This window comes from Pseudorca crassidens, chromosome 10 (assembly GCF_039906515.1).
Source record: "Pseudorca crassidens isolate mPseCra1 chromosome 10, mPseCra1.hap1, whole genome shotgun sequence".
In the NCBI taxonomy this organism is placed as follows: domain Eukaryota; kingdom Metazoa; phylum Chordata; class Mammalia; order Artiodactyla; family Delphinidae; genus Pseudorca; species Pseudorca crassidens.
In genome coordinates this window covers 61,744,828-61,759,790 of record NC_090305.1, presented here as the reverse complement: position 1 = coordinate 61,759,790, position 14,963 = coordinate 61,744,828, and the positions used below count along the sequence as shown (strand labels likewise).

The window sequence follows — 14,963 nt, the reverse complement described above, 5'->3', positions numbered from 1 at the left end:
CCCTCACTTGTTCACTAATAAATCAAAACGTACTGAAAAACCAAAAGCAGGGAGGGCAATGTGCTGGGGACAAACGCGGTTTGGTTGTACATAGAGCAGTTTCCTCCTGAAGCGAAAGTCACAATGTAACTGAGGATACAAGACAGGAAATCACCTACTGCAGCACTATCCAACAGAAATATAATGCAAGCCACGTATTTTTAATATTCTGAAAGCTGCAGTAAAAAAAAAAGAAATAGATAAAATTAATTTTAATAATATTCCATTTAGCCCAACACACCCAAAATACTGCCATTTAAACATGTAATCAATACAGGAAAATTAATCAGCTACGTTACACTCTTTTTTCCCTTGGAAATTTGGTATCTATTTGACACTCTGAGCGCATCTCAATTCAGACAGCCACGTTTCAAGTGCTCGTTGTGCTATATGTGGCTACTGGCTACCATACTGAAAAGCGCAGGTCTGCAGGAGAAATTTAATCAACAGCACAGGCAATGAGATGAGTGCAGGGGGACAGGCTCACATAAGTACCTAAGATTCACAGCCCTTCAAACAAGAACACCGCCTCTTCTTCCAGTACTATACTAATTCTTTTGCTTGTTCAAAATTTAATCCAGTGTTTGTTTTCTCTTGATTCTCCCTTATAACACCTTATTGGACCATGCGCCTCTTTTCACTGGTCTGTAACTCATTCTTGTTGAGGTTTCATTTATTTGCTATGCCCTAATTTTACCCTTACTTCTTCACAAGTCTAATCCCACGATCAATTAAGAATAAAACCAAAAACACACAAAAGCTTAACACTCTTAGGAAGTACATTATTTGACATCCTATCACTTTCTACTTCTACGGTTTGTAACTAGACCATCTCCTTACAGAGAAGGAAGAGGGATTAGTACCTGTTTCCTCAAAGTGAAGCCCAGGAACTAGAGCAGAACTAGAAACAAGAATGATGATGATAACATGCAAGATTACACTGACTTGGGAGAAGCGCTATGTAACACACTCCCAATATATGCTCTGTGATTGGCCAAAGATATCCTAAGCCCTATTTTAGCATTTTTTTCAGTGGATATAACATGTAGTTTTTATCTTAATACAGTCCATCTTCTTTCAAACCATTTGGGCTGATTATGCAGTAACTAGTCATGCTTTAGTCCAAGTATACTGATAGAAGTTAATTTTACTTAGCTTCAACCCATTTATTCAGCTAACCAGATAACATGGTATTGATCAGATCAAAGCCATTAGTTCAGCTGCTGTATGGGCAACTTCACTTCATTCAATCCAGTATCAATACATTTCACACTGGCCCCCGAGAGTTATTCTGTAAATATCAGTTTACAGAACAGATCTGCGCAAATCCATCTGCTTCCTCACCCCCACTGAACAAAACACTTCGAAGTACATACTTTAATGGCAGTGTTAGCAGTGTATAAAATCATTTTCGTATACACCAGGAATTGGTTATAGAGCTCCATCTTACAATCTACAGAATCCCTGATAGGTATCCATGTAGACGGAAGATTCAGATTTATCCCCTGCATCCAGTAAGTACTCTTTGTGTAACTTTTGAAGTACCTTCCTGAGTCAAGCATTTTGAAATTTTAATCAAATCATGTTTTCTATTTTAGCAACTCATGCTCAAGTGCAGAGCAGCACTTATTAATGGCATATTGGACACAAGCATGCAGACGCTTAAACTTATAAGTAACTTGTCATTTTAACCCTGAGAACCAATTCACATTAGATGGGCTGCAACTAGAATGGAGCAAATAATTTTAGAAGCCTGATGAACGCTCAGGATTGGAAACATTCCTTAAATGGGATGAGGCTACCAGTCTGTACTACTTTGGTATTTCAGGGACTAAATCCTTTAGGTTCCAAAGGTTGGTAAAGAGGCTCTTTTCTAAATATACAGTTGACTTGGAAGATTTACTCAAGCTTGCTTCAACTGCTATCCTCGAGAACTGTTAAAACAATATAATTGTCAAACTCGTGTGCTGTTAATCCCATTTTTATTGTTAACATTTGCCAATGAGATTGCTCTTTAATTGTCTGCTCTGGAATAGACACATAAAATATCATGACAGCAATATTTTGGCACATATTGGAAAATCTGCTATGAATATAGATTTTTTTTCCAATAAAATACAGGTTGCCCATATTACTTGGCATTAAAATGATTTACGGAAGTAGGTCAAAACATAAACCACTGAAATAAAATGAAGAGAGATTAGAGTTATAGCAAAACCCAAAGGCTGATCCATCCAAATTCATACTTAAGACACATTTCAAAGCAATATCTACTCTTTGGAAAGTGGCAAAGGAGAAAGAAGAATGCTTTCCATCCTGCTTGCCAAGCAACTCTGCACTCAAAAATCAAGCCACCAGGTCCTCCTATGATTGACTTTCTCCAGGAGCCCACATTTATTGAGCAGATCCAGACTGCCTCAGAGTCATAGACCCTGAAGGCTGTATGTGGGAATTGAGTCAGCTAAAATCAATGCAGGCTGCCTGAGCCTCCACTCCCCTCAACCCAGCTGCCTTGTGCTGCCAGTGAAAATGCGGTGTCTGCCAGGGAAGCAGCACCGAGCTGCTGTGACAGCTCCCTTTTGTAAGCTATCAGCTACCTGGTTCTTCCCACCGCTTGGTCTGCCAAGAGTGGGGACACTTGCAGCTGGAACACAGGATTAAAAACATCCTGCCTGTTCTCTGGCCTGAACGTGGTGTTAGAACTCCTGGACCCTTAGATGAGATCTCTGAGACCGGCTCTATCTTTTAAGCTCCCTTCCCACAGTCCCTTTGGCTGATGTCAAAAGCCTCGCTGATGGAGTCCTACGGGTGACTCCCAGAATCCAGCTTTCAACCCATTTCAAGTTTCCAGTATAAGCCCATGATCCTAATCCTGATCCTCTCCCAGACCCAACCCCAATGGCCAGGCAGCAGAGGGGCTCAAAAAGTCTTCTTTTAAATAGAGGATCCTGATTTTTTTTAATTTTTAAATTGAAGTATAGTTTATGTACAATATTATATAAGCTACAAGTGTACAAGATATTGATTCACATCTTTTCAAGGTTATACTCCATTTACAGTTATTATAAAATACTGGCTATATTCCCCATGTACAATATAGCCTTGCAGCTTATTTTATTCATAATAGCTTGTACCTCTTAATCCTCTACCCCTATATCGCCCCTCCTCCCTCCCCTCTCCCCACTGGTAACCACTAGTTTGTTTAGAGGACTGTGATTTTGAAGAGCATAAATTATTTGCAAAGCCAACAAATAAGAAAGAACCACAGCCCTGCGGGAATCTGGTCCCAAACTACTCACTCCCTACCATCTCTCCACGGCCCTGGTGCAGGCACATTTAAGTACTCACCACCCCCAAAGCTGGAATGCCCCCTCTCCTCACAACAAGCCGCTCAAGGCCCTTGTTCAAAGGTTACTTCTTCTGTGAAACTCCTCTCCCTACACGGAGCAGAGCCAATCACTCCCTCCCCTGGAGTTCACAGTATTCTCTTTCTCCCTTGAGAAACCTCCTACCAAACAGGATGACAAATTTAGAATTCTGCTGCCTTCATTTTCACCTCCCTCCAAGCCTGCAGGAAAGACATGGAAGCTGACTGCAATTCCTGCCCACCAGAAGAAACAGCTTTGCTTTGTAATGAAAAACATCTAGGAGAGGATGTCTTACACTGTGGGTAAGAGCATATCATACGAGGAACTCTAGAAAACAACGATGTTATAAAGCCCATTATCAGGCTCTAAGTACATCAAACCGAAGATGGAAAACAGTTATGTGCTAAGAGTGAAGAAAAAAATCATCAAGAGGTCACAGTGGACCACCAGCTAAACGAGTCTAATGCTGCTGTGTTTTTTAATGAGTGGCTAAAAGACACAAGCAGTAGCCAAAGGGTCTTGTACAATCTTTTCATTACGTCTCGTTCTGATCAAACCATTGCTAGAAGCTGCTATATATATGCCAGACACCACCTAGGCCCTTGAACTTAGAAACCAAACCCAACTGAAGTATACACTGTGTTTTCTTGAATCCAGGAATCCATCAGTTCTAAGATACACCATTATTTTATCAAGCACTAAAGAAGAAAAATGCTGCCAATTAAACTATGGCATGGTTTCTTATTACTTAGAATTTTCATTTTATTTTTATTGAAAGAGCGCTTTTAAACTTAGACATATTTTTCTAATATATCGTTCTTGGGCACTAATAAAAAGAAAAATAAAACTGAAGTGAATTGGTTAAGGCAATGACAACCAGGTCACCTGGCTGAAAGCAACTGTAAAATGTCATTGGTTTGGGAAGTATAGCCTGGATTCAGAAATGTTAAAATATGAGGGGAAAAAAAAAAGTACAGCATAGAATCAATAAAATATTATGTCTAGCTCGGTGACAAAAATTTAGAAAGGATAAGGTAATAGTTCATAGGATAACTGCTGCAAAGATACTTCATTGATTAAAAATGTATTTCTACAGAGAAAAAAGTAGTGATTATTCAACTCAAGAAAGTCAAAAATAGAATAGGGATTCAATACTGTTTTTCACATACATCAAAAGTCCTGTCCCAAAAAGCAGTGATTTCCAACAGTTTTTTTTCTTTACTTTTTCTTAGCAGCAGGACCTCTTTTCAAAATAAGGGCCTACAAAACACTTGAGTATGGAGCTGTTCCGGCAGGAGGAAAAGCCTCCTCCCAGAAATGCCTCCGAGGTCACAGGGCTCAGGACAAGTTGAAATCCTGACCTGGAAAGTATATGTCACTTCTACGCACCCCCAACGACAGCTACAACACAATGACAGGGGTTTCAATGGTGGCATTAATCAGTTAAACATTTGCGCAATATGAAGCCTTGCCAGGTGCTTGTTATACAAAGATTCATCACGTATGGAGGGGTTTCGGTAACATACACGGAAGAATTTTCCATGTGTGGGATTTTAGACCTTGAGATGATTGCCAAAGGCTGGGTAGAGAACTTTCTATCAGTCACAAAAGGAGCTGTATTGACCTCAGCAGGTCAGAAGCCCTCCTGGCACAGCAAGGGGATGAGTCACATCCATGAGTTTAAGGTCCAGTCTAGCTCCAGCTCTCTCTGTCTGCAGCACCAAGTCTCTTTTCAAGTGCAAGCCAGAGGTGGCTGAATGTGGACAGCTTTGGCTCCTGCCCCCTGCCCAACCGTGCAGCCGAACCCAACATTAACGGCCCCCGTGGCCCTCCAAAAGCAAATCCAACTCCACAACGAATTAGCAAGTGATGTATGTCCTACTGAAGGTGGGAGATGCACATACCACTGGGCAAAGCTTAAAAATCCCCACTAGACAGCTGATGATCTCCATGGGTCTTCATCTCCTTTTTCTCCCTTTCTTCTCCTGATACTACCTCTAAAATCCCCGTTGACTATTTGAAGCAATACAATTCTCTTAGCATGGCAGCTCTGGGTCATCTTGTTGTCACTTGAGCGGGCTTTGGGAATACTACGCATGCCCACCCCTACTCCCCGCCTAACTCAAATAGCTCAGCAAACCCAACAGCTCTCCACCAAAAAAAAGGGCGATCTGCAGCTAAGAAAAATAATGTTTTTACCATACAGCCCTATCAGCACACAAACAACTTGTAGATTAATAATTTAGGATGATTAAACAGGGCTAATCTTCCATTGGTAGGGTTATCAGACAATAACAGCTATTGCTCTACTGATGACCAAGGCAGGCTCGGCTGATCTGACTGCGGACATGTCCCCCTCCTTTGTCCCTTGCACTGTCAGTCAGCTATGGAGGGAAACATTTTGGTAAAGAGAGGACAACCCACTAAGGTACAAGAGAACACTTCTTTGGCTAAGGGCACTCCCTTGCTATAAGTACCAACTGAGTTTTCAGCCTAATTCTCAGATTTCTATTTAGTATAAATAGGGATTTATCAGAAGTGAGAAAAGGCAACCCTACGTCCCATTTTATTCTCTACACATAGGAACCAGAGAGGAAAGGTTTTCTTTAACCGATGGTTTTCAATCAAGTTGTGTCCTATGAATGGAAAAAATGGTGTACAGAAGGTAAGCTATTCTACGTTCTGAAGAAGACAACTTCTGCCCATAGGCATAAAATTGTTGATCTGACCCAGTGATGACAAAGTCAGAGAGCTTCATGGTGAAAATCAGAAAATTCATATTGAAGCACAGTGATCGTCATTCTGCCTTTCCTCCACAAACCAACCTCAGATACAGTATTCTTTCTATATTAGATAACATAGTTTTTAACTTTATAGAAATAAAATGCAAAGGATTTTCAGAAAGAGGGCAGGTCATTAAACCGCATCCCTACACAATTTCAGAGCTGGACAAGAGCTCATACAAGGAAACTGAGTCCTAATAAGGTTAAGTGACATGATGGACACACAATCCTTCTGGGCAGAGTTAGGGTTAGAACCCAACCAAACAATGTGGTCAAAACTTTAAAAACTTTTAAATTTCACTTGAATTTCAGACGCACATTTCTTCTCTTACCAGAATTACATCAAAAATGCGTGGGATCAGTTTGCTTTCTTCCACAAGTCTGTTAAAAAATGAAAAGATAATTTATTAATTATTTTAAAATTATTTAAACTGCTACCCTGGTATGGAGCATTGCAGCCCCATGTTTTATTGCTTAAATTCTGTGACCGAAAAATATTATGACTAAATACTCATTTTAATACACTAAACTACATCTAAACACAAGAAATATGAGGCTTCTTTGCATATGACTATTAGCTTAGCCTCACTGGACTGTAGCAGGTAAAACCTCAGACTGATATTTATAAATGTAAAATTTTATTAAAGTTCACAATTATTATAAAGACTGTCAAAATAGGCAATGCCAGTTGAAATAATGTAACCAATCCTCCCTGTAGTTAAATTATTAGCATGCCACACTGTAATCTTTCATATATGCCTCATTAGTTATCTTCTCAGCATTAATGATTTAATGTACAATGATTTTTAATGATCTTTAAAAAAGGTAGACATCAATCACTCAATAGTTTCTAGGCACTTTCTCTCATCAAACCTAGTTATAAATTGTCATCTGTTCGTAACAGAAGAATTTTTTCATGCTACTTAAGGGAAAATAGCCTTGATTCAAAAGTGATAGTTTTTTAAGGACAATACTTCAATCTCTAAATATTCCTTTATTCCAGGGGTCAGTAAACTTTTTTCTATAAAAGGCCAAATAGTAAATATTCTAGGCTTTGCAGGCCACACAGTCTCTATAGCATCTACTTACCTCTGTCTCCATAATGTAAAAGCAGGCATAAATAATACATAAATGAATAGGCATGGCTGTGTTCCAATAAAATTTTATTTATAAGAACAGGCAGTGTCCCATATTTGGCCCACAAGCTATAATTTTCTGATCCTGCTCCAGTTAAAAAAAACAATCAGATTCCTTAACTTGACTAGAATTTACTTTGTAGGATAAACTACAGCACTTAAGACAAGCATGTTGTTTTCCTTGCATGTATGTGTTGTTTGTCTATTTCACAGAAAAGGCCAGGAGGACAGGAAGGGAATTTATCGCCTGGCCTCCCTAGAGCTTGTTTGTCTATGATAATACATTGATGAAAGAAAAGCCTATGAGATTAGCCAAAAAAAAGATCACAGTGTTTTACAAATATCTGTTAAGGAAAAGTGAGATACAGAGAGAAGTCTCAGAGACTGAAGCACTTAGAAAGCCCTAGCTCAGTATCCAGCAAAAATAAACGCGATGATTTCTGTAGTCTCGACATATTAGAGGGAAAAGGTTTTGACTACAGATATTAAATTCATTTACATTCTCTCACTTTCCTGGGCAACTGAAGGCTCAGATGTGAGGATGGAGCTCCTTATACCACGCCTGGGCAGGACAGGAAATGCACAGACTCAGGAGCAAGCGCAACTTTACGTCAGCACATTCTTAATCCTCTTCCTCAGCTTCCTAGATGTTAACCATATCGTTTGCTAAATAGGTCTTTTTCAATTTTTATGATATATACTTTTATTAGGCCCAGGCTGAAAGAGCCAAGCACATACATCTCCAAGTGGCCCTAGCAAGCACAGCCAAGAAAGTCACAGGGACACAGGCACCACTGCCTCCCCAAGGGTACCTAGAAGTGACAGCTCCCTGTATCACAGTCTACCCCAACATTCAGATCCAGAAGCAGCCACTCACAACACCAGCCTCTCTATGATGGTATTTTAAAATACATTCTATTACTAACATATGATTACATAAACAACCTTAATTCTTTCTTAAAAATTGCAACTAGTTCGTCTCCTGGTCTCTGCATGACGAGCAGGCTGGCCTGCACTACCTCTTAAGTCTCCTTCAAGTTCTAACACTTCGATCCTCACATTCTTCTGAACACAATCAACCAGAAAAATTTCGTTCTTTGATTTGACTAACACATAATTTAGAGCCACATGTGGTAAATAAAAAGGGAACTCAAGCTAAATAAAATCACTTTTAGTGAAAAAAAATTTTTTTCTATGACATTTTCTGTGACTCGTGCACTAACCTCACATGTAATCCCAAAAGCACTCTAAAGCAGGTATGGGACAACGGTGGCTGCATACACTTACAACTATCTGAGGCAGCATCTTTCCAGACCATGGGAAGTGACTGATAAGTGGGCAATGAGTTTACTGGCTACTGAGTAGCATTTTCTTAATTTAAAACAATACAATAGAAAATATTCAAGGGTGTCACACACAGTATTGTCCGTGGCATTTTTATTTCACTTATGGCTCTGAATACGTGTACTGGGTAGTGACATAAAATGCATTTTGTTTTATTGTGAGTTGTATATAAAATATCTGAAATCCACAGATTTTAGACTGCTTTAGAGACCACAGTTTTCAATATGTTCTTAAATTTTGATTTTAAAAATACGTCTCCTTACTTTAAGCATCTCCTTTCATATCATCATAAGTCCAATTAGTAGCTCGGTTCTCAAATGATCAACCCTTGATGTGCTCTGAGTAATGGAGCTCTCTTGCTCTGACTTGGTCCTCTGGGGAGCAGCTCCGGTGCTCAGGCCTCTGTAGAGCAGGGAGGAGGAGGCTTACCTCTAAGCGAAGTGGATGTGGCCGGTTCTCAGGGATTTATTCAGGCAGCAGGTCTTAAGTCATCACAGAGACTTTGGAAAATCATGACTCAAAAGGCTACCTTGGGTTTCCCTGGTGGCGCAGTGGTTGAGAGTCTGCCTGCCAATGCAGGGGACACGGGTTCGTGCCCCGGTCTGGGAAGATCCCCCAGATCAGCCGCGGAGCGGCTGGGCCCGTGAGCCATGGCCGCTGAACCTGCGCGTCGGGAGCCTGTGCTCCGCAACGGGAGAGGCCACAACAGTGAGAGGCCTGTGTGTACCGCAAAAAAAAAAAAAAAAAAAAAGGCTATCTTATCCGGGGGCTCTGTTGTGGTTGGCCCCCATGATTTAAATGACCAGTATCATCTTACTACGAGTCTGTTATTTCCTAAATTTGAAAAGAATGAAATTTCTATGGTTTATAGACAGCCTGAAGGACAGGAAGGGAAAAGATTTATCTGAATTTTTTAAACCAAAAACAAAGTAGAGATCTTTTTAAAATTATCCCAAATCTTCAAAGGACTGTGACGCTAGTAACTGTAGCACAGTAAACTTTTCTTCCTTTATGTTAGCCATCTAAGCACACTGTATTTAAGTAATTCCAGATGATTAAATTGAAATATACTGCCCTTTCCAAATTCCATTCTTGGGACTACTTTACCTTGGGTTTTTTGTTGGAGAGGGGCGGTTCTTCTTCCCCTTAACAGTGTAATTTAATGATAAGATTGTACATGGTGAAAGAGTTTTCCGTACAAGGTTTTATTACAGGAGATTGACTGAGACTTTGTATATATGTGGTTTATGTTATTAACAAAAGAGGTGCTGTTTGAATTAGAAAATTTTGAATGAATTTATGAAAATCTTTAGGATACATTATTTGGCATTCTAACTCCCTCCTGTTCTTAATGTAAATGTTGCCACTGGTATTGGGAAATTTTTAAAAATCTATTTATTGATCAATTATTTATTGATAATTTTTAATTGATAAATCATTTATTGATAACATTTTCATGTATTTATTAATGCTTGATAACTCATTTAAAATACCATGTATTTAAATTCTGATAAATACTTAAAGTTGAGATTTATCTCTGGAAGCTATAAGCACAAATTTTAAGAAGATTTTATCACAAAATGTGCTAAATGATTACCAAAAAGATTAAAATGTATACTTTAAATAATAGGTCAACACTTTTGACGTAAGAAAGAACAATTGCGTTCGAGGTAAAGTTATTATCAGTGACCTATGGAATCATGGCGGCCTTGCTTTTCTCTATTTTCTGGCACAATTACATTTCATATAATTTGAAAATAGGGCTAAATATAAAGTAAGCCTAGCAATATTTAGATATAAAAGACTAGTTGCAACACAGGAAAAATTGGTACAGGGAGATCACTCCTGTTCTGTTCAGAGAGCTATTAACACTTGGTTGGGTTGAATTTCAAACCATTATTAGCATTCTTTAAAATTTTCCTTTAAAACTTAGAAGGAGGTGCAGGGAGAGGAAGGCAGAGAATCTCCACCTGCTCTTTGCTCAGTTTTGCAGGACAAAGAAAGTGGTCCCCAAAAGCAATAAAACAGGCCTACAGAGACACAGGGGTCCACCCATGGGGCTGCACTGTCTTGAGTTTGCTTCCTCGCTTGAAGTTTTTATCTACCCCTGGGGTAGAGACCATACACAGGAAGAAGGGCCACAAGTCTAGAGCCAAAGGCCCCAACAGTCAACCCTATCCATCAGGGACAATGTCCTCCCCAAAGGGCTTCTCCACACACTGTCTCTGCATTTCTGGAATCCATCTGGTCATACAGATCTTACTTAGTACTGGAGACATTTCTTCGTGGATACTATCTCAAGTTATGATTAACACTCTTGAACCCTTGTCATGGGCTAATCTTATAACTCAAAATCGATGCCTTTAAGCTCAGTCAAGTCAAATAGCTTGACAGACAAATGTCATATGATATAGCTAATATATAAATGAATCACTTTGCTGTACACCTGAAACCAATACAACATTGTAAATAAATTATACTTCAATAAAATTTTTTTTAAAAAATGGCTTGACATATACATAACCAAACATAAAAACAAAATTCAACTTCTATCAGAGATATATGCACAGGATACAGAGGACTAGACGTGGGGAAAACCTAGTGAGCCCAGACTACTGAAAAGAGGTGCTCATCAGCCTTGAAAGACAGGGGATTGGCCAGCTACAGTGTGTGGAGGAGCCAGGTGTGCCTACATGGATACAATGGTGAGGATAATCGGAGAAGTCTAACTAGTAAAGGGACAGTGTGAAAGATGGAGCAGAATGATGTAGCCTTGACCGTCAGGCTTAGAAGTTTGGATTGCACCCTAAAAGGATGGGAAGACTGACGAATTTTAAGCTGAAGAATGACACCGTTGGATTTGCTATTCAAACTCCAGTCTGACAGTAATAGGAATAAAGGAACTGGCGAAGCAGTGCAGAACATTGCTCCTCAAAGTGTGGTCTGCAGACCAGAGCCAGTCTGCAAACAGCCCACATCTATGACACTATAACGACAGAAACTGGAAAGATTAAGTTTTAATCTGTTGGATCTAATGATAAAAAATTTAAACTTTGTGGCAGTTTTGTAACAAGGCCCCAGCAACATATGATGACAAAGAGAATATCTGCATAGTCTCAAAGGACCTATCCACAAGGTGTTTACAGTGGGGAACCCTGGCAGGGAGCACCTTCCCCAAGGAGCACGTTTCCCATCACCAGGAATAAGACATACTGACGTCATGTACACCCTGATATCACACACAAAGGAGGGCACATCATCACTTCTGGGGCACTCTTGTAAAAAATGCATAACCCTAATCTAACCATGAAAAAATTAAAGCAAATTTGAGGGGCATCTTGCAAAATAACTACCTGTACACTTCAAAAGCGTTAGTCATGAAAGACAGGGAAGGGTGAGAACTGTCCCATATTGGAGTAGACTAAGGAGACCTGAAAACTAAATGCACTATGGAGTCCTAGATTAGACCTGGGACCAGAGAAAGGACATTATTAGGAAAACTGGCAAAACTGGAATAAAATCTGCAGATCAGTTAACAATATTTCATCAATGATAATTTCCTGGTTTTGACAACGGTACTATGGTTCCATAAGATGTTACCATTAGTGGAAGCTGGGTGAAGGGCATATGGAAATTCTCTGTAATATTTTTACAACTTTTCGATAAGGCTAAATTTATTTCAAAATTTAAATTTTTTTTAATGGCTCCCCAATTCTTCAAGTCTCCTCTCTTTGAGAAGTGGGGCCTGTATCCTCTCCTCTTGAATCTTGGCAGGTTTGTAACTACTTTGACCGACAGAGTAGCATAGCAGTGACACTGTGTGTTTTCTGCTTATATTCTGTCCTTTTATAATTTCGCTTTCATAGCATTTTATTAAAATGTTTATTCTGGTTATCTGTTGCTGCATAACAAACCAATCCCAAATGTAGTGCCAGAAAGCAGTAAGTACTTTATGACACTCACTGATTCTGTGGGTCGCGAATTTGGACAGGGCACAGTGGGGATGACCTGTCTTTGTCCCCGATGTTTGAGGCCTCAGCTGGGAAGACACAAGGCTGGGGTTGACTAGACCAGCTTAGGGGCTGTAATTATCTCAAGGCTTCTCATTCACATGTCGGGCATCTGGGCTGCGATGACTCAAGGAAGGCTGTTAATTCCGTTGACTGGATCACCCAGTACTGCCCTCTCCACGTGGCATGGCCTCTCAAAGCATGGCAGCTGAGCGCCAAGGAGGAGCCTTCCTAGAGAACCAGGCAGAAGCTGCACGGCCTTTTCTAACAGCCTTGCAACACAGGGTATCACCTGAAAATGGTAAGAGGTTATAAGCCTGTCATTAAGGCCAGCCCAGACTCAGGTGGAGGAAACTAGAGCCTCCTGAGAGAGGGAGTGGCATGGTCACGTGACAGAAGAGCACAGGGACGGGAGATGTTTTTGCAGCCATCTGCACAATCTGCTACAGTATTGGTCTGCAACACACTGGAATTTCAAAAACTGTTTCTTCACCAGTTTGAGCAACACTGGTCTAGAAGCAGAGAGACCAGTTAATAGGCTACTACAGGGACGCAAAGGAGACATGACAGAGGCCTCATATTAGTTTTCTATTGCTGCATAACAAATGACCACAAACTTCATGGCTTAAAGCACACCTGCTGATTAGCTCAAAGGTCTGTAGGTCAGAAGTCTAGCTCAGCATGGCTGAGTTATCTGCTCAGAGTATCAAAATTCTGGAATCAAGATGCCAGCTGGGTTAAATTCTCATCTGGAGGGTGGAAGGGATCTATTTCCCATCACTGTTAACAGAACTCAGTTCCTTGCAGTTGTAGGACTGAGGCCCCTATTTCCTTGCTGGCTGTCAGCTAGGGGTCCCTCTCAGGTTCTAGAGGCCACTCACACTCCTTGCCACGTGGCTCCCTCCATCTCCAAAACCAGCAACGGAGAATCTCCTCCACGTAGAATCCTTCTCAAGTTTCAAATCTCTTTGACTTACCTGTCTCTGACCTCTAGACCAGATTTAAATGGCTCATATGATTAGTCAGGGCCACCCAAATGATCTCCGTATTTTAAGGTCAACTAGTTTGGGACCTTAATGACATCTGCAATATCCCCTCACAACAGGACTAAGTTAGTGTTTAACTGAATCACTGGGAGAAGATGGGCTTGGAGTGTTGAAGGTCATCTCAGAATTCTGCCCACTACAAACTTGACCTTTCCCCCCACCCCAATTCCATCTTACCCCCGCCTCCTTTGTTTTAATAATTCAGATTTCATTCTCTGAATTAAGCTGCTTCTGGCCAACTTGTGTACAAACCCAAAATAGATGCTGGACGTCTGTTAGCTTTCCAACAACGTTGGTTAGGAGTTTTAGATTTCATATTTGTTAATAACTGACTGCTAGACTACACACAAAGCTTTTTTGTTTCTTATGGCTCACCTAATTTACCAGTCTAGTGGACCAACAATAGTCATTTAAAATAAAAGGTCTCTAACATCAAGCTGAATTTCAAATTATTGGTTCAGTGAATCAACTTCAAAAGGAAACGGTTTCATGTTTACTTATGGCATGATATTATGTCTATCTTGAAAGCAAGAATATTTGTAAGGTTTTTCCTTGAAATGTTTGCCTTTGCTTGCAATGCTTGCTAATCCTCTTGCAGAGAACTGCAGAAGTCTTACCAATAAAGGTACACATATAAAGACTTATTTTTCCCCAAAAGAAGGGGCAGGGTTAAGAGGTGAGCAGCCTTAGCACAGAGAATTTCAGATCTAGTCATTTTACCAACATCTACAGAATCCTCCTTAGGATAGGCATTCTACTTATTCCCTGAGGAAATTTGCACCCCAGTGGTCACAAAACATAAACAATATAAAAATAACTTAACCCAAGTTATAAAGTTGACTGCTTCATTTGCTGAGAAAGTGTCAGAATTAAGCTAGCACACGAGCTATACCAGAATGTACCTCTGATGTACATCTCCCACTCCTAAAACTCCCACTGCCTAAAACAGCATGAAAAAGATATGAATTTCAGTAAGAGACACTTTGCTTATGTATAAAGCAAACATTTTCCAATAGAAAGGAGGTTTTAGGTGGAAATAGAAGAACTTTACATTAGCAACTTTCAAAAATGCTTTTCTACCTATTACCTCCATAGATGCCCAATACAGCCCTGTGATAATCCACATCTGTTGAATGAATCCAGGCAACAGAATGTTTCTATCACAGAAAGTACAGAAGGTGAGAAGGAAGAACAGTAGCCAAGAGGCTCTCCACGCAGTGTATCGCTCATTGACAAG

The 14,963-nt window shown here is 40.1% G+C and overlaps 1 protein-coding gene across 4 annotated transcripts in view; it reads right to left on the bottom strand.

Moving 5' to 3' along the window:
• ULK4 (unc-51 like kinase 4) overlaps positions 1 to 14,963 on the bottom strand; it is a 518,420-nt gene that overhangs the window by 285,245 nt on the left and 218,212 nt on the right. For all 4 annotated transcript variants that reach the window (XM_067753978.1, XM_067753980.1, XM_067753979.1 and 1 more), the window contains one exon: positions 6,523 to 6,571. In XM_067753978.1, the coding sequence (XP_067610079.1) occupies positions 6,523 to 6,571 (49 nt within the window). The remainder of the gene's footprint in view (positions 1 to 6,522; positions 6,572 to 14,963) is intronic.